The sequence below is a fragment of the Penicillium subrubescens genome (assembly GCF_028828155.1).
Source record: "Penicillium subrubescens strain IBT 31985 chromosome Unknown utg000007l_segment0_segment0, whole genome shotgun sequence".
Taxonomy (NCBI): Eukaryota; Fungi; Ascomycota; class Eurotiomycetes; order Eurotiales; family Aspergillaceae; genus Penicillium; species Penicillium subrubescens.
The window spans coordinates 27,161-52,507 of record NW_026643157.1 but is presented as its reverse complement, the minus strand read 5'-3'; the positions used below and the strand labels follow the sequence as shown (position 1 = coordinate 52,507).

General features: G+C 47.8%; 7 protein-coding genes across 7 annotated transcripts; 4 read left to right on the top strand and 3 right to left on the bottom strand.

Annotated features, from left to right (window-relative positions):
- Positions 1-1,467: 1,467 nt before the first annotated feature.
- On the bottom strand, positions 1,468-2,012 carry N7473_009763 (uncharacterized protein; the record flags this gene model as incomplete). Its single annotated transcript, XM_057155702.1, has 3 exons — positions 1,468-1,710; positions 1,784-1,938; positions 1,994-2,012. The coding sequence occupies 3 exons, from the start codon at positions 2,010-2,012 to the stop codon at positions 1,468-1,470; spliced, it is 417 nt and encodes a 138-aa protein (XP_057004357.1).
- Positions 2,013-5,080: 3,068 nt separating this feature from the next.
- On the top strand, positions 5,081-5,347 carry N7473_009762 (uncharacterized protein; the record flags this gene model as incomplete). Its single annotated transcript, XM_057155701.1, has 2 exons — positions 5,081-5,228; positions 5,304-5,347. 2 exons carry the CDS (start codon positions 5,081-5,083, stop codon positions 5,345-5,347), a joined length of 192 nt encoding a protein of 63 aa, XP_057004356.1.
- A 1,522-nt stretch (positions 5,348-6,869) lies between these two features.
- Positions 6,870-8,155, bottom strand: N7473_009761 (DUF2841 domain-containing protein; the record flags this gene model as incomplete). The annotated part of the gene is made up of 3 exons (XM_057155700.1): positions 6,870-7,384; positions 7,449-7,622; positions 7,672-8,155. 3 exons carry the CDS (start codon positions 8,153-8,155, stop codon positions 6,870-6,872), a joined length of 1,173 nt encoding a protein of 390 aa, XP_057004355.1.
- A 2,753-nt stretch (positions 8,156-10,908) lies between these two features.
- N7473_009760 (fungal specific transcription factor domain-containing protein) lies at positions 10,909-13,228 on the bottom strand (the record flags this gene model as incomplete). Its single annotated transcript, XM_057155699.1, has 2 exons — positions 10,909-12,933; positions 13,043-13,228. The coding sequence occupies 2 exons, from the start codon at positions 13,226-13,228 to the stop codon at positions 10,909-10,911; spliced, it is 2,211 nt and encodes a 736-aa protein (XP_057004354.1).
- A 221-nt stretch (positions 13,229-13,449) lies between these two features.
- Positions 13,450-14,463, top strand: N7473_009759 (uncharacterized protein; the record flags this gene model as incomplete). Its single annotated transcript, XM_057155698.1, has 1 exon — positions 13,450-14,463. One exon carries the CDS (start codon positions 13,450-13,452, stop codon positions 14,461-14,463), a length of 1,014 nt encoding a protein of 337 aa, XP_057004353.1.
- Positions 14,464-14,468: 5 nt separating this feature from the next.
- On the top strand, positions 14,469-14,657 carry N7473_009758 (uncharacterized protein; the record flags this gene model as incomplete). Its single annotated transcript, XM_057155697.1, has 1 exon — positions 14,469-14,657. One exon carries the CDS (start codon positions 14,469-14,471, stop codon positions 14,655-14,657), a length of 189 nt encoding a protein of 62 aa, XP_057004352.1.
- An 8,728-nt stretch (positions 14,658-23,385) lies between these two features.
- On the top strand, positions 23,386-25,312 carry N7473_009757 (uncharacterized protein; the record flags this gene model as incomplete). Its single annotated transcript, XM_057155696.1, has 8 exons — positions 23,386-23,440; positions 24,232-24,278; positions 24,328-24,387; positions 24,573-24,600; positions 24,687-24,693; positions 24,746-24,834; positions 24,894-24,981; positions 25,030-25,312. The coding sequence occupies 6 exons, from the start codon at positions 23,386-23,388 to the stop codon at positions 24,753-24,755; spliced, it is 207 nt and encodes a 68-aa protein (XP_057004351.1). The 3' UTR covers positions 24,756-24,834; positions 24,894-24,981; positions 25,030-25,312.
- Between the last annotated feature and the right edge of the window lie 35 nt (positions 25,313-25,347).

Here is a 25,347-nt window from a genome sequence, read left to right as displayed (position 1 = left end):
CTGTTATATACATCAGTCGTGGTCTGATTATTGTATTGTAAATACAGCGACATCTATAGAAGCGGTCTGAGATGAGACCGGGAAGACAATATCCAATTAGATCTCGCATATATCGTATATTTTTTCCGGGAAACAAGTTTAAAGTTCCACTGACCTCGGCCTCGGATGTTCGCACCCGCAGCTAGCAGTCCGAACACTAAAAAAGGCAGCAAAATGCTGCTAGGGCACATTGGCTGGAGCATTGGTTGAAGAATGAGGGTGGCCGCGCGTGATTGATTCAAGATTGTACGGAGGATAAACAAACCTTTTCAAGGGTAAAAGAACCGGATTTGATTGATATTGATGGGGACCGGTCCTAGACTGGCTAGATATATTTTTAAACAAAGGCCTGGAACGGAGAGTCTCATGTAGTAATTTCTGAAACATAATCTTACAATTAGTATATTTGTTCAGATTGAAAACCATACGGACAAAATAAAGCCAGGACAAGCCCGGATGCAGGAGTATACCGCACATTGCGAACCATACATCGACGATGGCAGTTGAACAATAACATCAGATTTGTAGAAAATCACTAGGAAATTTGCGCCAAGGATCAAAAATCAATACATCAATGAACGGTTAGGCTCTCATTTTGCGCCTTGCCAGGCGTAATGTATCCGCTACTATGAAGAGTCCTGACGCTTCAATCCTTGATTTCAAGCCACCATCTGGACATGACGCGACGATGTAGAGCTTTGCGGAATTTGGGACTGATAAAGGCTCCATTTGATTCATTCACCAAGTTTGGGTCCGGTGAGCTCCACTCCTGAAGCTTTAATAGCAAGTTTTCGGGCATGTCTTGCGCTGCTTTCTGAGGCGTACGGCGGAAACTTTGGAGACTAAATAAGTTTACAACCTAGCCACGTATACCAAGTAGCACGGTGGGTTAGTTTAACATGCGAATATCTTAAAGCTTGTTCTCAAAAGGCTAATCGGATTGAGGTTGTTTTGGAGTCCGTTCTCGGTGCTCGCAATACATGTTGTATCTATGAGATGCCTGTTGCGGAAAGCTATCTAGTTCGATTAATAGACGAGTCAGGCCTCGTTGTGGTCCAATAATACAAAGCTCTAGGTACGCGATGTTAGAGTTCACTGAGAACAGAGAGTAATGACTATACAATACCATGTCGACGAGCCCTAGGCGAGTACTTGTTACTACAAGATAGGATACTTCATCATGCCTTGCTGATATGCAAATTCTGCACACCACTAGATCGTGGGGATATACTTGGCGTGGAAAATGAAACATGCTTCGATTGATTACCACAGCAAAAGGAACGGACCCCTGCATTTGCATTAGAGTATAGGGAAAACCTAACAGATCAAGGGAAAAAACCTATACTGAGGCCCATTTTAGAGTCAAACGAAACAGAGAACATACTATACAATTCCCCTGTCACACCCCGGTTCAAACCAGTGCCACCACTACAGAGTGATTATCTTAACATCATCCGTGTATGTCCCATCAAAAATCACGCTGAGATCAAAGTGCACCCAGAGTTCATTGGTATTCTTCAGGTAAAAGCGTATTTCGCCTTTAACAGCAATTAGGTTAACCTGAACTGAGATACCAGTCTTGAGGCTTCCGGTCAGAGTGCCGAGGCTAATTCCGAGTACAGAGACTGACACGGAGGCTTCGTATGTGCTCGTATCAACGTAGCCAGAGACCTATCAAGTAGCATGGTGTAAGATAAAAGACCAGATATTGCAGTGTTTACAATGAGTTTGGTTGAATCCTTACTGTGAGAACTCCAAAAAAGCTGACTGGTCCGAAGTTAATACGGACTTCAGGCTGTAGGGATACAGCTTTAAGAGAAGATGCAACAGCTTCCGCATCAGATATCTGTGTGGCGTAATAAATGCCATTTGCTGGCTGGCTAAGCTTCACAACAGCGCCTAGTAGTTCGGATGTTAGAATCAGAGAGTACCACAGGTGTAGAAACCTAGTCACCTTCGACGTAACCAGACATGTTGTTCTTGCCTTCAAAATAGAACTTACTTGGATTGTTGACTCAGATTGGCTTTTCTGAATAATGAATGAAGTTAACGAGTTGGCAGACTGAGAGAAGGACTGCCTACATACCTTTATAGTTTCAGGTTCCACTAAGGATAGACAAAGTTCGCCACATAAAAGGAACACCTACCAAGGAAGTGACCGAGACTGACGCCTTGAAAGCAAACCACGAGCCTGGATATCCCAATGGAAAACGTGACAGACAATCAGATCAGAATGATACAAAATCAGGCAACCAGGCGAAGCCTCAGCTCCTGCTGATAGAGGAATAGTCCATTTCTTTCGCAGTTAAGAAATATTGCGAAATTGGAATAGTATGTAATTAGAGGATGTAGGTTGTAGTACGTGGGTGGCGCTTCTTTCAACTTGATTTGTTGGAACGGAAATAGAATAAGGCACACGGCGGGCGGCGCAAGTACGAGGCATAAAACTTACTGAAAAAAAAAAAAGCTTTGCGGAAGGAGTCGATTACCAATGACTATACACACTATTGTGTTTGCCCTGCTGTGATGGTACAGGAACATCTAGTTTCATCCTTGCTGATATCCACAATTCTTCCAATAGGGCTTCCTGTTTTTTACTGATCAATTCATTCAACTGAAATCCCATTACATCTTGTCTGACCATTGCAAATATAGAGAATTCGATCTAGTCAACAGAGTATTAAGGTTAGGTCAATCGATGTAGCGTCTCCTATCATAGGAACTTGGAACAGCATGAACGGAAGCTTGGTTCCATTCTCAAGATGAATTTCTCTATAGGTAGTGAGATCAGTGTAATACGTCACTAGTGGCTTTTTACTAGTTGATATAGAGCCATAAACTGCATTTTTAGCTCCTTGGTCATAGGTGCAATTCGAAAATGACTCTAAGTACCCGTATTGGGGAATATCGGGCCATAATCAGGATTTTTGTAAAAAGGAATCTCATTTAAGCAGATTAACATGATACGCATGCATAAGAACTACAGCTTTTCCTAGGTTTCTCGGCTTATTATAGTATTTCACCTACCTACCGGCAAGATGTCTGCTTTGCATCAGACACACTTGCAGCCTGGTCGATACATTCCTGATCACACGTCCTTCAATCTAGCAGAATTGGACATGTTGCTGGGTAATTCGACAGTAGCGGACGCCTCTCAATGTTTTCTAAGAGATAAATCCTGGAATTCAGCCGCCACCTTGTCTCCGTACCCTAGCAATATGGACGCCGAGTTCTCCTTCAATGATCTGTCGCATTTCCGATCAATCGACGACCTCCATTCACAAAGTATCCATGGACCTACAACACAGCATACTGATTGCCTTAGCTCTATGTATGGGTTCAATAAGAACATTACCGATGACGGGATAGAACGGACTGCCAACCACCAGGTCCACGAAGAGTCTCAAGTGGATTTTGCAATGGCTTTCTCAAACCAGATTTCGGGCTATAGCAATGACAAGTCCCGAAGAGAGTCATATCTTGAAGACAGTGTAAAAAGGTGAGCTAGCGCCTCTCTTCTCCATGTTGCCATGGTAGCTTTATCTAAATATCTATATATTGTATTCGGAAGTCATGCTGCAGAGCTCAGGTGTAGGTGGGAAGGATGCAGATACGCAGGTACCTTTGGGAGAGAAACTGATTTACTAAGACACTTGAAGGCAGTGCATATTTGCACGGACATTCACTTTTGTCCTGTCTTTGGTTGCCAAAAGTGGTTCAACCGACGTGACAATATGAAGGAACACGTTCGCAGGGTACATCGAGACAATGCGGTGGCTGGAAATCATCACCCCTCGTGAAGCTTCCTTCTCCTTGGCCTTCATGTGTTGGTCCAGGCTCGTGCGTGAATGATTACATATGTTCTGGACCGCTCGAAGATACCAGCATTTGTCTGTTTGTCCTATCGAGGAAAATTATCTATGACTGTCCAAGAACGCTGCCATCATACTTTTGCCGTCGTAAAATCTACTGAAGACCTATTTTCTAATGTCAGGTAGTGCAGTGATGTTACCCTGCCTTTGCGTCCTCTGGTGACTTGTGGACCTGGTTACAGGCTCGTGGGTTGTGGAATCGGGCGGTAATGTGGGGAGCCCGCCCCGTGCCTCCCGACCAAATTAAGGGGTCCCGCTTTCGGCCAACAATGAAGCCCGACGGCCCGATCCAACGCCGGAATGAGGAATATGACCCCGCAATTTAAGATCTTTCCTAGTGTCGTGTGACATTCACGTCACGGATTACACTCACGAGGCAACAGTCTAACGGTCGTCTCTGTCGCGTACGGTACGCCATTGATATTCCACCGTCCCTTCAAAGTTTTCAGGTGCGATCTTCTTCCGGCGGAGCCGGCTACTTAGACAATCTGGCCTTTTGCCGATGGTTGGATCATGTCAATCATACGTTTTTTTTTTGGGTTTTTTTTTTTTCATTCGGCTTAGAGTATGGCCTGGTCTTCTGCGACTAAGATGACTCATGCAGACTTTCTACTCACAGGTCTCATCGCTCTTGTTCTAAAGGTCACTAATCATTGTAATGAATAGCGGTTGACAATCTTGCTATTGAAGGAGAGCGAAGGTGTCCATCAGGCTGGGAATCTGCTGTCTGGGGTACTAGATGAATCTAGGTTTCATCACAACGTCAATCAGGCGCAAGAGCTTTCACGCCATGTGAGCCGTTCGACGTCAATGTATGAGATGACCATGCAAATGTGGGTCACAACGCGCCTTATGGTTCTGATCACGACGGGAATGCGTTATCATATTTTCTGGAATGGGCCACATCTACCACCTCTGACGGCTTTCTCTGCACTATGAGCATTTCAACAGCACGCTGGCTTGTTGCGCCTTGTTGCGCCTATCCAGGCAACGAGGCGTACGTAGGATGGAAAACCTTGCTCTCTTATGGGACGGATAACTATAAAATCGTCCGCCTGGCCCAGTCTTAGAAAGCAAGATACAGAGTATGATACAGAGTACACCGCGGGTGAAAATATCCATTCACATTATCCTTCTAAGGTCATCAGTTATCTTCAACTATTTTCAACATGAAGCTTCTGCCTACCCTGTTTATATTTACTGCTGCTGTCTCCGCTTGCAGTGATCCTGCCTACCGGTGCAAGAATCCTCAGGGAGATAAAGATGGTGACTACTCGAAAACTGCCGAGATCTGCGCTGAAATCAGTAATGGCGCAAGTATGTGCTATTGCTATGGCGCAGCTGAACATTACTGTTATCTCAAGAACAGTGAAAACATGCAGCAGTTTTTAGACTACTGCAAAGCGGATGCGCCATGGTATCCAACGGCCTGTTGAATCGATACTGGCCTTACGATCTACCGTGAAATGGTTAGTATTGAAAGGTACTACTTCCTGAGTTCGATTGACGATAGTGGTGTGCAGGAATTTGGTCTATACTACTGGACTCAATGCAAATGCTTATCGTATTTTCCGCGGAGCAGGAACCCACTTGGTCACCTTCAATCCATTCGGGCCCCAAGTCCCTGTCTTTTCCTTGCTGGCCTGTTTTTACAGCCAATACATTCGTTTCTAAGGCCATTATATGAATCTGGGGTTCGAAAGCTTGTCGCTTATGGTTTTGTCCGCTTCGAATCTGCAATATTTATTTGCAAACACAAAGTTAGGAGAATGCAGAATATTTATATGTCAGAAACTCGTTTGTTCCGCCCCCCCCCCACATACGTAGCTCGCGGTATAGACCCTATCCCATCCATTCGGTATACTGATTGATCCGCTATGCATGCCGGCGTAGCATTGTTGGGTTGTCCTATCAAGATTTCTTTCCAAGTACTTTTCACTATGAGTCAAAGGGGAAAACAAGGGGTCAGAGTTAGAGGTCGATCTAGAAAAAGATTAGGAACGAATGGCGTGCACGCCTACTACCCATCTATAGCTCATTTACGATGCAGATTTATCCCTTTTCATTTTGATCTTTGATCAGTGCCTAGTAGCTCATTCCTGCTGAAGTGGCCTGATTGTGGGCTAAGTTGGGCTCACCTGCGAGGCTTGGATAGTCTGAACTACTTTACACAGGACCTGGGTATTACTTTTGTCCCCAGCTTTGCCCGATACAATATCATTTTGTACAATTTGTCGAGAAATTGCCTCGCTCCTTGTTAAGCTTGCTTCTTTTTCCAACAAGCTCGTCAAATATCTGTGACTTCTGATTCCATCAGTGGAAGATCAGCCGAGGAGAGCAAAAGCCTCCATCATGTAATTAGCTGTCACAACACGAAGTCGGTGTGAAATGAAATTTGATGCGAGGATAACGAACTCCCGCAGTACCGGTTGTAGGCTCCTGGGCTTTGAAAAAGCTCACCGAGATGAACGAAATGAAATGACTACTTAGTCTTCTGGCAGTCTGATTTACTTTTCATAATGTCTGCGTGTAGTGGCGATCACATGCAAGAAACACATGATTTGTCGATTCATAAAGACTTAAGCGGCCACTAGGACATTTTAAGCACCAGCGTATCGGTCGACATCCCTAGATTTATTCGGCGGTCTAGTTTTCTCCGATGGTACTTTAGTACTGCTAAAGGCCAAGAGGATATACCAGAACTTGTGGGTGGCGTAAGAACCTTTGAGCGTGAATTCATAAAGAGATTCGACTAGACTAGGTGTCTTCTATTCAATGCCCCGCCCCACATTACAGGTTATCATAAACTCAATATATGTTCTACTGTATTGCATGCCAGGCTAAATACGGTTTTGACATACATGAAATCGATATCCGCAACCCTGAGTATTCGTATTCCAAGCACCCCGGCTCACCAGAGCAACAAAATATTCCCTCATCATACCTTCCTCCACTTTGTCATATCGTAAAATCATACATCCAATTCTGGTGCATGGTATTGCTTTGCGGTAGTCGTCCTATTCCCGTCGAGGTGTGCTCTGCTGGTTTGGAAGCGGAGACATGGTTCGCGGTTTTGTACTGTTCGCTCTGGGTGATAGCATTGGCACCTTCAGCCCAATACGTGAACTGAGAAATACAATCGGTATTTCCCATGGACAACGATGCGCCAAGGAGGTCAGGCTCCCAATGTGAGTGTTTACCGTGGAAAGGAATAGTACGTTGGCCAGAAGAAGAGAATGATTGACTGTGGTCTTGGCAATTTTCACCTTGCTGCGAGGTGACACTGCCAAAATATGTGACAGACGTAAGAGAAGTGTTCGCACCCGGAGTATGTATCCAGTCTCCAACGAAAGGATTAATGGATTGGCTGCTCTTTTGGTCACTAGCCACACATCCGATGGGTCCAGAAGTACTGGCCCATTTCACTTCGACAAAATCATCCGGATATGAAGGCTGTTTGACCGTTCCCTTATCTATGTAGAAAATCTTAGTCTCAAGAATGACCATTATGTTGAAAAGTGTTACCGGTCTGCCTACTGATCAATCTTTCTTCCGCTTCTCTTACTTTGTAAATTTCGTCGAGAAAGAGGAGCCTGCTTCTTGGTCGAATTTTATCTCGAATAGACCGATCTGCCGCTTTGAGTTTATCCACGGTTATCCCATGGCTCGTGTGCAGCTCGCGGACGATGTGAATAAGGAGTCGAATACGCTCTGTACGGTTAGCTACATATATTAGAATAACGATTTAATGCCCTCATACCAACTTTCGGGAGATGATCTGGCTCGTGGTGGCGCACTCGAGAAGGCCACCAGGGCGGTTTTGTTACCTCCGGATCAAATTGTACTTTTCTTCCTCTGACTGACCTCCGTCCATTATACGGGTAGTTCGCCTGCTTTTTCGGCTCAAGCATCTTGATATACGCCTTAGCAAGGACACGGCAATTGGTCTGCTGAAGATTCTCAAAAGCCCTCTCATAGACATGGAGCATGGCTGCTGGATCTTGAATTGGTAACGAGCCTTCACCGCAGGTAGAAAGTTTCGGGAGAGCATTCAGGCGTGTGTCGAGCAGTTCAAGGCCGGGGTACTGGGTTTGAGAGGAGCGGGGCTGCCAGTAATACACATCCTTCTCCTGCTTCCAAATTGGCAACCTTTGCCGTGGCTGTGTTGGCAGCCTCGTTCTCCAGGACCTCACTGGTGCGCAGGTTTCTAACTCAGTAGATTTTGAGGGCCGCTGCTGCGACATTGAGCGGTACATTTTCATGGAACCTGTGAATAACAGTGACATTATTGTCAATCCCCTACTGGTGCGCTTGGGTATAATTGATAAGCGCGTACTTACTTGAGTAACTTTCCAAAAGCAGACGTAGATGAACGTCCAGACCGTCATAAACGTCCGCGTTTTGCCCTTTTGTTGAGAACAATCTGATTGCCTACTGAGACTGATTCAGGGGAAATGATTGATGTTTAGGACGAGAAGACGTAATTTAGCTTTGATCTCAGGCCTTCATCGCACACGTGAAGTCAGTGCACTGAGTTGAAGGATATATGGAGCGAGTACCTCGAGTATGCAAATGAATATAAGAGCCTGAGTGTTGTGCCTCTACTAAATTAGAAGAGAAGTATCAAAGGTACCCCGGGAATGAAGAGGTCACAGGAGATTACCGAGGCAAGGTATATAATTGCTCTGTAATCTAGCCCGTAAGTTTATTGAATAATATGCGCCTCTTACAGTTCGATCCAGTATTATCGAAATATCTTCATTTCCTCATCAAGCCACTTGCGTTCATATACACCACAACAAAGAAGGTAGCTCTACGTAATGACCTTCGGTATGAACTGTAAATGGCATGCAGGTGTTCACTCTATAACCTCTGGGTGGTGCAAGTGAATCATTAGTGCTTGGCAAAGCAGGGTGAATATGGTAAAAGGAGGAAATCAGGCAATCAAGCTGGTGGCCGGGTCCAATGCCGGCAACGATAAAGAGCCGCAGGCAGAATTCACAGGGAGAAAAAAGGACTACCTTGCAGTGAGCCCGTTGGACAAGGTTCCCCACTATCGGACGGGGATCTCCCGGCGTGAGCCCACATGCCAGGCTGTCAACGGACGGCTACATGCACCACAAGAGTGAGCGGTATATGCGGTAACCTGTTAGTTCACCCAAAGGACAGATCAGCTACGTAGACCTCAGTTCGAGCATAATGATAATCTTAAACTAGGATCAGAGCATGTAAGGAGAATGGAGCTTGGTTCGCGTACCTTTCTTAAGGAAAGGCAACTTGTGGCGGCCGCCACTGTGCTTCACTTCAGCGCTATCTGTTTTCAGGACTCTCTGTTCTCGCTTCAGTTAACCATTTTTCTGTGATGACTCGCTACCTAGTTTATCAATAAAATACGTCAAGACAATCGGGCACTGGATGATGCAAGGAGCACATCCATTCAGCACAAGCAATCACAACCTGTTGATTTCCATACTAGTTCCTACCTGGCTCGTTTTGTCGCGCGACGAACAATTCTCTCATCTCCTCTCAGTCACCTTAAACTATTTCTGACGAGGTAGAGACACGAAATCCTGCACGGCAGGGGAGTAATGCTAGGAAAGTTTTCTAGTAGTAGATTGGTTCCAGGCGCACTCCGGTTCCCTCAGTTTATTGCTAGAATTAGAATCACGCAGGCGGCACAAGCGCTTCCTGTTATACATCGCTAGCTTTCGTTGAGTAGGCACGGCCTAGAATTAACGCTAGATGATGGGGCGACCGTTCATGCTAAAAGCTTACATCTGCTAGTAACCCTGCTTCAATGCGGTTCATGTATCTCTTGCTTTATTGATTAACGTCCAGCTTACTGCCTATTTTACACACGCGCATAAAGGAGACAGATGACATGAACCATGTTACCACCAAAAGTTTACTCGTGAGCTTTGGCCACGCGCACTGACCTGACGATCAGTGCGCCACTTCCTTGCAGATCTGTTCTAGACTTCGCTCAGCGCGCCTGAACTGGCACTGGCGGCTCCTCGATTGTAGTTCGTACCACCAGAGCAAACACTGTGGTAGGGCAAAATGTCCACGCGCTACGGTCGCACCGACCGCTTTCGCTAGTGACCCGGTCCGACTCAAGCACACTTCGAGCAGTACCAATCTGCACGGATCCTGTTTGATCACTCGGAGGTACGCACTGATGCCATTTCACCATCTTCCGGTTGGTCTGCAGCTCATTTCATCCAATCTTGAATTGATCGCCAGACTTCCGTATCCGTCTTCCCCGGGGTAGATGCGCCGTTGCTTACCCGGGGAGTAGGCTGGGGGCATTCATACTTCATCTGCTTCTCTTTTGCGAGACGATCAATGCACCTACCTGACTTGAGTCGCGGATATTTTGATCCACATTTCCTCGAAATCCCCAATCATCCACCATCTTCGACCACTTGCCTTTGGCTAAATTGGTCTCTACTTTGACGTTGGACCCATTTGGCAGGTCCCGACATAGGCATCCAGCTATCATGTCGTTGCCCCGTAAGTCATACTTCTGTTCAGCTAGCTTGAACTATGACTGAGACTTACTTCTTGCCCCACAAATGCCTAGGCAAAACCCACGCCTAAAGGTATTCCGGTCGTGTAGGGGGGTATCCGTGCCCTTCGCTACGCTGCGACCCACCCACTCGCTGACGCTCATGGGTGCACACAGAGCGATAGAAGATCTGTCTCCTGACACAACAAATTTTGACGCTGGATTTAATGAAAACGGTACGTTTCAGCGTTGTTCGAACGGGGGCCTCTGTCCAAATACCATAATAGATAACGACGGAGGGGAGCCGGAATTTTACTACACTCTAGAGCGGCGTCAGCCCCGGTTTTATTATCTGGTTAACCATATGATCTCATCGATTCAACCAATCAAGATATCAACTAAATTCGTATAAGGAAGGCGGCGAGAGAGCTGGCAAACGTTGGCTGACCGCCCGATGTACCCTTCCCACATTAACAGATGCATTTACCCCTATAGGATAGGGTTACGTGAATATAGGATATCATGGCAGGTGGTTATTGTTGTTGTCAAAGGTAAAGGTCTGCGTCCAGTCAAGCCGATATCGACATCGACCATAGACGACCAATCGCCGCCGAGCTCTCCTTCCAGACCTCCAGAAAAGTGGACGAGATCGAAGGGGTTCGCGCTAAACTCGACGGTGCCAAAGGGAGGAGGCGCCGGCTGCTGCTGCTGCTGGCAGCACTCGTCCCATCCTTCCAGATCTGCCGTCTTCGGGCCCCGCGACAGGGCAATGGTGATCTTGCCAAAGTACGGCAGGACGACTTCGTACCTGTCCGGGCCGGCGTAGACGCCCCGCGCGGCCTGCGTGAGGAGACCAAGCACCTCGGCGGCCTGGCTAGCAACGCCACACCGCATCAGGCTTGCCGTGCGTCGCAGGCCCATAGTCAACGCCTCGATGAGCGGCCAATCCTCGCCGCTGTTGTCGTCGTCGCCAGGCCTTGCCCCGGACGCAGGCGACAGCAGGCGGATCAGCAGCGTGATGCCGGCACTAAAGGCCTGAAAATCGAGCGACTCACACACAACAAACAGGCCCCTGCCGCCGCTCCTCAGGCCGAGATAGGCGGCTATCAGGCCCCGCGACGCGGCGACGGCCGATGCGCGGCTGTACTCGTACCCGGCGTCGGCGCTGAGCATAAAAGGCAAGTGTAGCAGCTTGGCAATGAGAAAATACTGCACCTTTGTCGCCTGCTGGGCGTACACCTGAGCAAACGGCTGGTCCAGCCGCGGCGGCTCGTGCCACCAGCTGTCGGGCATGAGGGCCCGGCACCCGTCGAGTTCGTGGCCGATCTGCACGGTGACGAGGTAGCTCGGCTGCGGTCTCTGGTTCCTGGCCACGACGGACGCGGCGAGGCTGCACATTCTGTGCTGGAGCGTGTGGAGCGGACTGTTGCAGCCGCTGCTGCCGTCGTCGTGGTCGCGCTGCAGCGGCGGGCCGAGGCTGGGGGTTGGTATGGGGATGGTGCTCGGCAGGCCTAGGATCAGCGCAAAGCTGGTCTCGAGCTGCCAGATTTCGGTCCAGATGGCTGCCTCGCGTCCTCCTCCTCCTCCTCCTTTGTGGTCTGGAGCGCGATGAAGACGCAGGAGCAGCGCCCCATCGGCGGCGCGGCGGACGCTGAGCCAGGCCTGGCGCGGCCAGCCCATGTCTATGTAAAGCTTCTGCTGGATGACCCGGGCCTCGATCCCGTGCAGCGTCTCACCCGTGCCGGCCGCTAACGTTAGCAGGCTGTCGGCTGTTTGCATATACGAGGAGAGAAGGGCCTCCTGTGATAAATCACACTGTGATAGCTGTAGCGTTTTTGGCGCCTGTTGAATACACAGTGACAGCCAGAGCAAGGCCTTGGCCACGATGCAAGGGCTACTGGACCTTGCCATGCTGGACAGAAACCGAGCGGCAAACTTGACTCCGCCGGTCTGGAGAGTGCGCATGGTTGGAGGTAGCGCGCCATACTGCCAGGGTGGCCAGATGGGCCAGTATTGCTCCGTCGCCGCAAGCACCGTCAACAGATAGTCGTCCTGCAGCATCGGAAACTCGGGCAGATGGAAGGCGTCGCTGGCCTTCTTTCTTCTGGCCGACGGCTCGGAGGGATCAAACTGCAGTTCTTCCGTCATGCATGCCGCCTTCACTAGGGTGAGCAGCGGCGCGTCTTGGAAGCCAAAGCCGCTATCCGCCATGTCAGACTCGTCGGGTGTGGTAGCGTGGGTCGCGTTCCCGACATCGAGCATCGACTCCAGCTTGGCACCAACATGGTTTTCCGCGCTAGATGTCGTGGATGGAGCCCCTGGCAGCAACCCTGTGAGCGACGGAGAAGCGCCCGCCAAACTCAGCCTAGCCCAGATGTCACGCACGTTGGTTTCAATGTCGGCGAGCCGCTCCTTCAGCTGCTCTTCTCCCAGGGATGACAGGCCCCCCGACAACCCAATATCCTGCCCTGCTGGCTGCTGAGCGGTGCACGGGATGCCGCGTAAGCCACATTGCTAGCATGGCGGATGCGCAGCTAGGAAGACGCATCGGACTTTCCGCCTCCGGCACTCGGCACAGCTTCGCGTGCCTAAGCGCATTGGTTTTGGGTAAACGCTTTCTGACATGGTGGTATTGTTTGACTGTACTGGCTTGGCGGCCGCGAGTGTCTGAGCAGATGGCGAGTATAGGATGGGATGCTATGACGGCTTGCCGAGCTTGGGGCGCATCAGTTCGGAACTTCGGCCGAACCCGGACGAAAGTGGGGCTCGTGGGCTTGAAGCCGCCCGAAGACTGGCCCGTGCATGACATGTCAAAAGCCACAATGACCAAGCAGCCCCTTCTGTGCGCAACCTTACCACAGTACGGCGGTATCCAACATGGCCCAAATTTGCTCTACATAAACGACCAGGCCGCCGCTCTTCGGGGAGCATAGTATTTTCTTGACAAATGCCAGAAGCATCTATGGCAGCAATCACCTAGCAGACGTTCACTTCCAGTAATACTGCCAAGGCATCGCCAGGAGAATACACATGGAACATTCGATCGCGCTCGTCACCGGCGCCACCTCAGGGCTCGGTCATGCGGCAGCCCGCGCTCTCGCCGGAGACGGCTGGCGCGAGATCATCGTCACCGGGCGCAGCCTGGCTCGGGTCCAGGAAACGGCCGCTCAGCTCGCGGTGGAGACCAAGAGACAGGTCTTCACGCCGCTGGAGCTGGACCTGGACAAGCCGCCCAGTGTTCAGTCCGCCCTCGCCGAGCTCGTCAAGCGAGGTAGGCCGATTGATTTCCTACTACTCAATGCAGGGTTGGTAGGAGGTAACAAGCGCGTGATCACTACAGCGGGCGTCGAGGCTTCTCAAGCCCCGCTAATTGGCCATCATCAACTGACTGTCGGGCTGCTCTGCGCCAACCTGCTGAGTCCCAACGCGCGGATTGTTATCGCCGGCGCGGAACCTGCACGAGGGGACGTGCCCCTGTTCAGCTTCACGGACGTGGCGGCCTTCGCGGCCAAACACCACCAGGGTGACCGAACTGCTGCTGTTGAAGCCCTGTTGCGCAATGGGCCGAACGTGAAGTACGCGCCCAACCGGGCGTATGCCGACGCGAAGCTCATCATCGCTTGGTGGGTCGCGGCGCTGGCGCGCCGGCTACCCTCCGGAATAGCCGTATACGCCGTGTCGCCCGGCAGCGCGCCCGACACCCAGGTGGCGCGTAACGCTGGCCCGGCCTTGAAGTGGCTGATGATTCCGCTGGTGAAGTTCATCCCTGGCATGACCCAGACTCCTGAGACCGCCGCCCGTCGGTACCTCCAGGCATCTGAGTTTGGAACCGACGTCTCAGGGCAATTCTTCGCCTCGGCGCCCACGAAGGTCACCGGCCCAATCGAGCCGATGCGCCACCCACACTTTCACGATCGTGCCAACCAGGAAGCTGCGTGGCAGGCCATCGTCAAGGTCTCCGGCGTCGACCTTTTCGACGGCCGGCGTCCACACCAGAACACCAAGACACAAGACACGCAGCCAGTGAAAATGCCCAGCGAGTAGTCCCCATGCCCGTCGCTAAACCTCTCTCCGCCATCCTCCGCTCTTCCTCTCCGCCACCAGGACACTCAGCATTCACCGTCCCCACGTCCACCGCCAGCCACCCAATGGAAGCCGAAGACACTGCGAACAAACCTCTGACGTGCGTCTTGCGCCGTTGCTGCTTCCTGCGCTTCATCCTCTCCTTGGCTGCGTAGCTGCTGTGGATGTTTCAGCTGGCAGGAGCGGGACGAGGCCTGCGGTAGGCTGGGTCTCTGTCGGCGGACTGTACATAGGGATAGATTAGTTTCTAGTGGGCCTGCGGTAGATACTTTGCGATGAGAACTTTAAAGCTGGTCTAAGGTGATGAGGCGAGATATACTAAAGCATATGTCTATTGTTTGGAGATTTGGGAAGGTGAGGCTCGTTGTACTGCCTATCGCCCTGAATAGTAATCTATTGCGTCCCGAATCTGTGAAGGTCCGGCTTTTTTGATCTTCTACTTACCTACTGGACTTTGATAGTATTACACATGTTTCTGAAGTACTTTGGGGTTGGGTGTTATGACGACTAGCTGCCTCCCATCTTCCATTGTCGCAAGAAAAGCTTTATTGAAGTTCCCCTCCAGTAAACTTGATAAATCGAGACAGACCGCATCATGACCATCAGCTTCTTCAGCGATATGGATGAGGGCGTTTGGGTCGAACTGTACGTATCTTCGCCGTAATTGCTCTGGCTCGTTCCATAGCCATCTCTGCGCGCTGAATACCGAAATGAAGGCTCTGGGTCGGAGCCTGCTATTGGTTAGCCAAAGATAATGGCATGAAATAAGGAGACTTGCCAACAAGAAAAGTTTCAGGTTCTCTGCCTCTGTTAGGCGGCATGGTAAATTTTCGAGTGGTAATATGATGAGCCGGTAGTTTCAGGGATTTGAGCATGGTCCGAGGGCCTCTGGCAGCTTGAAGGAGCATTGTTCGACGCTATGGGTTATGGGAATACAGAGAATGAAGTTGAATTTCTCCAAGTAGATTTACAGTTCACGTGATGATATGATAGAGACGCCAAGGTCACGGCAAATGAATACAATCCCAGTATAGAATCGATCATAGAATTTGAATTCGATACCTCATTCTGGTTGTCCCACTACTGACGGATGCCACCGTAATAATTAGGAATGAATAGTGTGCGAACTTTGCTAAGCATTGGTTCTGCCGTGGAAACGAAACGAGGTATATGGACCCGGTAATGGTGTAATGGTGGAGGCGTTAAGGAAGTTGGTCAAGATCTCCCGTAGGAACTGTAATCGCATTAGCGAGGGAGTAAGAAAAACCGACATGCGAGAATAATGACAACATACTTAAATATCGGCTGTTAGTCCAATTGCAATCGCTCCATAACACCGCCTAGGGTGATGTAAGCGTTCTCTGTGGACGCCGACGGCGCGGTCACTAGGTATCCCTCTCTCGATCAAAGGTCGTAATTTGTGAACCTTGACAATACCTGTGAGGATAGATAGGCAGAGCTTGGCCCTTGAGAAATGTTTCGTTCCCTGCAAATCTATAATGCTCAAACAGATGCCAAACCCCGCCCATCGCCCAGAACGTGTACATGGTACTCCTATCCATTTCTCTGGATTCGGTCTTCAAGGGTCCCCTAGGGTCTTACAGCAGAGACCACAATTTTGAGTCTGCTCGATTTAGGTGAAGGGACCGGGCTAAGATTGATAGCATACCTTACTACTTTGACCAGAATAAATGAACTGGGTCTTGAGGATAAAAAACCGCGTAATTGCGAGTTCAACAAAGGCGAGAGGAAAAATGTCAAATTGTGGTGAAGACCGCGAGTCACCTACGAACGGGTGTGCTTGTTGGATAAAACGGCTCGGATCATGCGTTTGTTGAAGGTAGGCTACAGTGCACACTGGAAGATTGACGAGAGTGTAAGGAGGATAAAATTGCTAAGGGCGAGGAGGTCTAGATAGCTACGAGTGGGGCCGCTCCGCCGGCTTTGGCGGTCACGTGACCCACAATCTATTTCTAACAGCGTTGTCCTTCTCTAAAGCCAAGCGAGCATGAATATCCTTTTGGATTAGATAGGGACAGTAGCTCGAAACAAGGAGCGGCTAGCAGCCAGCAAAAGTGTCCATACATGGGTCCGGACTGGCACCCAAATAAGTAGAGGGTCTGATCAATCAATCAATCAACACTCTATTAACCTGTTGCAGCCTAACTAGTGGCGTAATGGCTATGCAGGCGCTTCCTCCGGCGGAAGCAAGAGTGATCCGAACGCCAGCCCACACGCATGAAATAGTAAATACAAAGGAAAACGGCGTATTGCCAAGTAAAAAAGCCCAAAAATCAGTCCAAAACAGTATCAGAACGCCCTCCAAGCCCTCAGTCCCACGATATATCCCTCAAATCGCCCTCACATTGGCCTGCTGTTTCCTCTGCACCCCTATCTCTGCTTTCCCTCTCTAGCATTCGTGCTATCCTCCCGCTTCGTTCTCGATTGGTGGTGTTCGTTGGTGATGTGGATGTATTCTTCCACGACCTCTCGGTTGGCCGTGGGTTTGGCGTTCCTCCTACCTAGCGTCTTCACCCCCTGTGCCGTTACCAGATCGTCCTAGTAGATCGTTTTCGTTGCCTCTATTCGGCGGCTCTAGCTCGATTTCAACGTGCCGGAACTGCCCTAGTAGGCCTGTTTGAAGCATGAATTCGGCCACGTAGCGGGTGGCCTGCGAGTGCGATACAATCGTATCGTAATCGGACGAATTCCTAAGATCGGTTATCCGGATCTTGTTAAGGAAGGACTGCCTCAATTCAGCGTACAACGGGCACTACATCAAGATGTATCTCGGTGTTTAAGACCCCTCGCTGTAGTAACACTCATCTGATTCTACCGCCTTGATTTTGTACAGGAAATGATTTAGTGCAATGCGTATTGATCGTATTTGAATCAAAATCGAGGTGTATAGCTTCGAAAGGGAATCAAATAGCCGGAGCACCTTCTTTTCTGGAGCTTTGACTAACTGTTGATTTAGCTTGCCAGTTCGCTCCTTTGCCTACTCTTGTGCCTATCTCTCTTTAATACGCCGCCGCACTCGACGCTTTGCGGTCGTTACTAGAAGGACTCGACCGGCGGATACGGGCCCCTCGGGGTAGGGTTGTTCCGCTCTTTAAGAAGGCTCTATCTACCTTTCTTGCGTTCCTAGGTAGGGCGCGGAGGGCTTCGTAGGCTTTAAGGCTAGGCCTACGCAGCTCCTGTTTGGATTCTTATTGCCGATTCTTAGATAATTTAGTCTATAAGGAGGTGAACTAGTGTCGGATTTACAGGGTCAGCATAAATCCTTCTGCGTGCACAAGCAAGCAAATATGCACGGTCGGTCAAATCAGTATACGATTGGCGAAGAATCGTATAGGTCAGGTCAAGCGATAGAGGGAGGGGGGTCGGCAGTATTAGATTGATAGTAGCCAGGTAGGCAGCGTGCAGTATTAGACTACTATACAATCAGGTAGGCCTAGAACTCTCTCTTGATCAGGTCAGGTCGGGTCGTGATTGTGCGATTCAGCCAAGAACCCACAATCATGGAAGAATGACTATCCACAAGAAAGGGGGGTCGGCAGTCTTAGATAGGTAGTAGTCAGGTAGGCAACATGCAGTATTAGACTAGAGCTACACTATCAGGTAGGCCTTGATCTCTCATGTGGATGAAAAAGAGTGTCAGACTTGATTCAATTTAGCTATAGAAAACGGGCAGTATTTATAACTTCATGAAATCGAGGCAATACATCAGAATAGAATCTCATAGAAATCAGGAGAAATATAGAGTGTTGAAGCTCTTTCGTCATGTGTGCAATCTGTTGATGTCAATCGTTGAAGATCGTCGTCACGTGTACGTTCCGTCGCATTCTGTCAAGTTGGATAGCTCTTGGGGGCTTATGCACCCACTCATGTTGACAATCTCTATAGCTAGTTCTTTGTTTGCTGCGAGGGTATAGTGTTGAGCAAACAAAGGAAATTTCTTGTATAGGTAGGAAAAAAGAGCTTTCCTACCTCGCTGCTATCCCTGGTTTTCTTAGTATCCTCTAGACCTGGGCAGAACCCATGGGCCGGCCCAAATGGGTCAACCCATTTAGGCCCATGGGCCGAAAAATCGATTTCCTGCCCATTCGTGGGCCGGCCCATTTGGCCCATTTGACCCATTTTAGGGCAAAAATCAGTGTGCATATGGCTTTCATAGCTTATGCAATTTACGCGAACTATTGGCTGTAATGCTACCGTAACAAGATTAAGTATACTTCAGTTGAAAGGGGGTGTTTTAATATTACTACAGAAATAAACTATATCTCATATCCATCTAACAACCTTGAACGCTTTCGAACTCTTCCTGAAACGCGCTGTGTGTTTTGCTCAGGCAAATCAGGCTCTCCTTCATGCGTAGGCTCCTCCTCAGGCTCGTCCGTAAGCTCTTCCACAGGCTCAATACTCCTTCGCCTCTTCGAATTATATTGCGAAGGGCCCTCCTCATTGTCACTAATCTCTATAATATCCTCTTGCGTACGCTCATCTATCTCTTCTTGTTGGAGCTCTCTCTCAGACTCACTTGCGTACTCTCGAACGAAAGCAAGCTGCTCCTCTTCTAGATCAAACCGAATGCCACACATAAGAAGCATTAGATCCTGGATAGTACTCGATTGTAGTGAGCCACGACGATAGTGGCAGATATCGCGCGCAGAGTTAAAGAGACGCTCTACGCCTGCGCCTGTGGCTGGGACAGAAAGGGTATCTCGAGCGAGAGCTGCGAGTACTGGAAATCTGTGCTCATGATCTCTCCAGTATTCGCGCGGCGGTACTAATACCGTGCCTGCTTAATGAATTAAGATTAGAAAGAGAATTTGGTTCAAGAATATATAATACGAGAACTACTTACCACTCTTGAGATACTGAGTGAGCTCAGAGACTGGTGCAGTAGGCCGACTATCACGAGCGAGTAGTAGATCAATCTCACTCGTAGGCTTCGCGCTTTGTATACCTCCAGCCCGGGAGAGAGAGCTATAAACACTATCTTCGTAATGTTTTACTCGGTCTTCGAGACTTTGTTTGTATCGAGCAGCAAAGTCTTTTTTATTATCCTGCCAATCTGGGGTTTGGAAGAATTCAAGCTTATACTGCGGCGCCAAAATAGTCCCAGTTGAATATATATCACTAAGACCCTCAAGGTCAGTTATCGTGTAGTAGTCTCTGAGCTTACTTTCAGCTGATCTTAGAGCCTTAAGCATTTGTTGTTTCCATCCGATCTTCTTCCGTTGTAACTGGCGAATACGGTTCTCTAGATGATCAAAAAGACGATTATATATACTGAAAACAGTATGAATCGTCACATCTTTAGTCTTTGAGAGGGCAGTGGTGAATTTGTAAAAAGGCTGAGTGATACAGATCAGGTAATCAATCTGCCGCCACTTATCCGATGTAACCCGAAGATGAGTATGATGAAATTCAGAGCAGAACGTATCAAAGATAGGTTGTAGCTTCTTAGCCCGGCGGAGCATAAAGAATGTCGAATTCTAGCGTGTCCGCACGTCCTGAATTGGGAAGAAAGGTGTATTTGACTGGAGGTTTTGGAAGGATTCGCGGCGCTGAGGGCTTGCATTGATAAAGATAGCGAGGTTTCGGGTCTTAGTAAGAGATTGTGTAATTAGTATTTATTCGATAGGTAGAAAGAATAGTAATAAGATTAAACCTTTTTTAATGTGTTTGCTATGCTATACTCCCTTGCTGTTTGGCGAGCTATTTTCGTATGCTCTTCAGACCAGACTGTGTCGATATTCTCATTCACTGGGTTGGCTTTTAGTTGACCAAGGAGCTGCTTTAGGCTTAACTGGATCACATGGGCGAGGCATGGTACTCGGATAAGCTGAGTATCAGAGCCTAGGCCCTGAGATTGGAGAGAGTCTTGCAGAGATAAGATAAGAGTCGAATTATTAGACGCATTGTCGGTTGTAACGGCTAATACTCGCCCTTTAATCTCATACTTTTCGAGCAGATTTAGTACTACTGTGCTTAAATAAGCCCCAGTATGAACACCAGTAAGAGGCTCAAAGCCTAGCAAAACCTCCCGATATTCCCAATCAGCGTCAATAAAATAACCAGACACTGCCATAAAGGCCTGTTGGAAGGGGGAAGTCCAACAATCTAAGCTTATTGAGAGCTTTGCCTTTGGCGGGAGCTTCCGAAGTATCTCTTTCTGCTGATCTTGTGCTTTTGTTTGAATTCGACGTTGTAAGGTTCTTCGAGAGGGAAGGCTTATAGCGGTTGGCGCTTTCTGGGCTAGTTGTAGAAGCTTGAGAAATTCAGGATGTTCGACAGTCGCAAAGGGAAGCCGTAGGGTAGTAATTGTAGAGATTAGTTGGTGTTCCCAACGAGTCTCACTGAATGGTTCTGGTGCGGTTTTTGCCTAATAAGCAGGAAAGTTAGCTTCTATCTAAGAACTGTTGATCTAGGGACTCGCCTGCTTCTGTAGTAGGTGCCGGATGCTTGAGTGGCCCTTTGTTTTGCATATTGCCCGTTCTAGGTGTCTTCGTAGGGCAGTCGTTCCTTGTTTCCCTGCTGTCCCTGCTTTGGTATAGACTATAGAGTTCGGATGATTCAAAATAGCTCCGCAGTGCTTGCACATCACCTTAGGTTGCCCAGTAACAAAATGGGCAACCTGTTCGAAGTCAGCCCATATACCTGCCCGCTGGCCCTTTCGATCCCAGAAAGTAGATTGATGCTCAGAGTGCCCGCTCTGTGTCTGAATCCACCAATCGACGAATTGTTCTTTATTCATATCTTCGCATATAACGTAGGTTTGCGCTGGATCTGTAGAGCGCTTGAGAGATAGGGGAACAGAAAGAGGCGGAGGAAGGGGAGTTATTTGGCTTATAGAGTGCTCGGGCGCGATACTTTCGGAAAAAAGATAGGACGAATCATCAAGCTCGCCACTGTCCGAAAGGGGTACTGAGTAGATATCTGATAGTTGAGACATAATAAGAGTTAGTAAGAGAGCTTAATGATCCTAAATGAAAGAGAGATCATAGTTCACTATAAGAGAGGAGAGAGTAAACCCTATATTTCAGTTAAACTGCAGTCTTCAGATAGCCTGAGTACTTACGATAATGCAGTATGCTAGATATGGTCTATATGGACAGCCCGAGATAACGCGTCTGATATCTTTCGCGATGATTGGCTAATTAATCTCCTAGCCCCATATTTAACGATCTCTTATTAGTTAGTCTAATGGGCCGGCCCATGGGCCGGCCCACTAGCCTTCGAAATTCGAGTAAAGGCGTCCCCCCGGTTTTTATCGAATCTACAACTTTTTTCTCACTCTTCTGCGTGTACCTTAAAATGAATTTAACCTACTCCCTGCGCCAGGATTATGAAATAAAAGGCTTTTATAAATAAATTAGACTATTCTCCGCTATATAACACTGAAAACCCTACACAAAAAAAATGATATAAATGATATCCATCCAGATGTCAAAAAACTAACACTTAGAGCAGAAGGATACACTCAATCATCAACACAGAGTTACATATTTCTGAGTTAGACGGGAGTAAGTAAGTCGTAATCTATTCTGTAATTTGCCATAGCTAAGGGCGAAGAATTGAGACAGCTATAAATTACGCTAGTAACTTTAGATATTTTGCATATTAATTATGCATATCTGGGGGCTAAATGGGCCAAATGGGCCAAATCGTGGGCCGACTGACCCATTTATGGGCCGACCCATTTGGGTCGGCCCACGAGGTTTTTGTCCATGGGCCGGCCCATGCCCAGGCCTAGTATCCTCCCTAATTCTCCTTAACAAATTTTCTCTGACCCCGCACTATCGAATTCTTTATAAAGTTTTTATTTAAGGTCTTCAGCTCGATCTATAATACTGAAGGAAAACAAATTGCGTACGCTTTTACTAGCGGAGGAAAAGCATACGATATAGCCCTTTGAAGCAGGCACGCTAAAAGAGATACGACGCAATATTCCTATTGCTTGCACAGAGAATCAGAGAAAGAAGACTAAGGTTAAACTCCTAAAAGCCCTCTCCTAAGCTTAACAGTTAGGCTAACATCACGTCCTTGGGGTAGTGCTCCGGAACGGCGCAGTGCACAAGATATGCAACTAAAGGTTAGCAGTATCTATACGATCAAATTAGTGATTGCCGACGCAAAGAGTATACGGCCCGGCTCCTGAAACTTTATACTACTCTTCGTTGGCTGGTTGCTACGCTGCGCTCCGGAGCCCCCTAGGAGATATTATGGTTAGTCTCGTAGTTGCAAATCTTGCCAACAGATCAGGATACAATTGATTTTGTTGTTCAGATGCTGAATAGATATGATAGGACGGGTTAGTACAATGGCGAACGAAACCAAGGCAATACCTGTTGAATAGAAAGCAATATTACAACCATCAAGCCTAGCCAGTAAACAAGGGAGTGCACTAATGGCAGTCTGATCAGAACAGACAGGTCGAGGCACGAAGGGGATAAGCAACTGGCACGAGAAACAACCAGCCCAAGCAGCTTAGTCGGTGGTGGACTGGAGGCCTCCAAGACGGGGTAAATCGACAAAACCTCAACCGCCTACTAGCCAATGGGACTATAGACCGTCAGGTAGAAAAGAAGAGACGATACGACCGACTAGAATGGAAAGTCATTATAAAACCGAAAAAGAATGTATTGCGACGAAAAATCGACTAGACTGACAGATAGTTGTTCCCCCCTTCCTTCACTTTTTCCTCTCATCCTCATACATGAAGCCTTAGCCAGGGATAACAGAACAAACAGGCCAAACAGTGTAAACGGTGCAAACAAGACGAACAACACAATCAAGTAAAACATGACAATACCGAAAGAGAGCCCTCACAGAAGGAATCGACCAAGTCAAATAGGAAAGCCTGTCGTTGGCAGTATGCACTCAAAGGATATTCTGGCAGCGGTTCCCCCACTACACCAGGGTCTTATTGGTTGGTTTACTTCCTATTTTGGGCTAAGCCCGGCTAGTTTTGTTCTAGAATTTCAAGTTCAATAGCCCTTTATTGAAATCCATTTCTAACATTCGTACTGTACTCCAAAAATAATTGATGACTATTCTGGTCTCTATTCAAAGTATTACCTGTATATTTTGATGTGCCACAGCAGAATTTTGGACTAGTAGATAGCTGGCCAGAGTAGCACAAATTTGCTCGATAGATTTCAATGGCCGCAGGAATGGAATAGCAGTCCTTAGCGGTGGCCGCCGTGGCTATATTCCCTGAGCAAAGGCAACTACTTTCTAAGATGTCCGATACAGTAGCATTCGAAAATAGATTCCCCTCCGAGAAGACACGCTTTCTTTCCCAGCGCCCCACTTCCCTTGCACTAGGCTTGATTTGGTCAGTAAAAGTCCCACTAGCTCTTCTAAATGTATCTCTGGTAACTCCGTAGATCTGCAACGTTACCGTAATTACAGGTTCCGGCAAAAGCGAGGATCACGTTACTGCCGAGCGTACATGTCGGCTCACCCTTAGGAAAAAGCTCGGCTCACCCTTCTTGGCACTCGGCCCAAAGCTCAGCTCACCTTTCTCCACTGCCCCACTTTCTAACTTACACCCTTACATACTCATACACCGCACCGAAATTCCTGGATCCTCACATACTACCACACCACGCTTACATTTACCACTCAAATCAACCTCAAAACCAGTTCAGAACCAGTTTCCGGCAGCCAAAATGGCAGGCGACCTGAAAAAGATCGCTGAATAGGTACGCTACTTAGAGCTGCCCAAGGCCGAGCTGAACCTCCTAGACCTTGTTATTACTGATGTAAGAACTAGCTCCCTCCCCTTCAGACCTAGTTACTGACCTCTTACAGGGCAAGGCCTCCCTCTATGTGGGTGAGAGGTACTGCTGTGTCTCTGGCTGTGAGAACTCGGTAAGTACTCTTACCTCTTCTCTCACTTTATATCATTCAGAACTAGTTCTATAGGATCAGAACTAGCTCTAGAATTTCTAAATCAGTCTGACTTGAAAATTCTGGAGCTAGTTCTGATGCTATAGAACTAGTTCTAGAAAATCCCTGCTCAAAATCATAAAACTAGCTACTAACTAGTTTTACAGAACTACTTCTCCTCTACTAACACCCTCCGTAAGTATTACGGCTGTAATCACCCAGAAATCACCCTTAAGACTAAGGCTAAGGGTAGTCGTTCTACTATCGCAGAAATCTCCTAGGCACAGCGTAAGTAGAACTAGTTCTAAACTCCTAGAACTAGTTCACTAACTTATTATAGTATTCTATAAGGATATTATAGATATATATAATGCTATTTATACTAGCGATGATAACTGTCCCCCCCTCCCTATTAAGGAAAATAGTATAGTAAGTTTTGACTCTTACTAAACTAGCTCTGAACTAGTTCTCTGACCTCCGAATTCTAGGTTAATATAACGCAGATAAAGAAAATGGTTCGAGAGCTTAGCTACTCGGTTCCTTGTGAGGAGTATAGAGTTAAAAATAATTCTAAGAGTGAGTTACTCTCTAATCTATTAAAAACTAGCTACTAATTAGTTCTAGTGTGCTGCTATAAGGACTCGAAGCTTACCTACGAGCATTTCGAACTGTTTGCTAAACCGCGTTAGCAGCCTACTTAACAGGATAACGAGGTATAAACCGAACTAGTCACGAACTAGTTCTTGATTTTCCGGGCAAGGTTGATTTTTTCTGTATAGGCAAGGTTGTATAGTAGTTTTGATTATTCTTAATACCTTAGGGAGTTTAATATAGCGTTCAAAACTGATATCTCAGAACTAGTCACGAACTAGTTCTTATTCAGTCATTAATTTAATTAACTTGCCGGATACCTTCCTTTTATCCTCAGGATTTACTATCTCT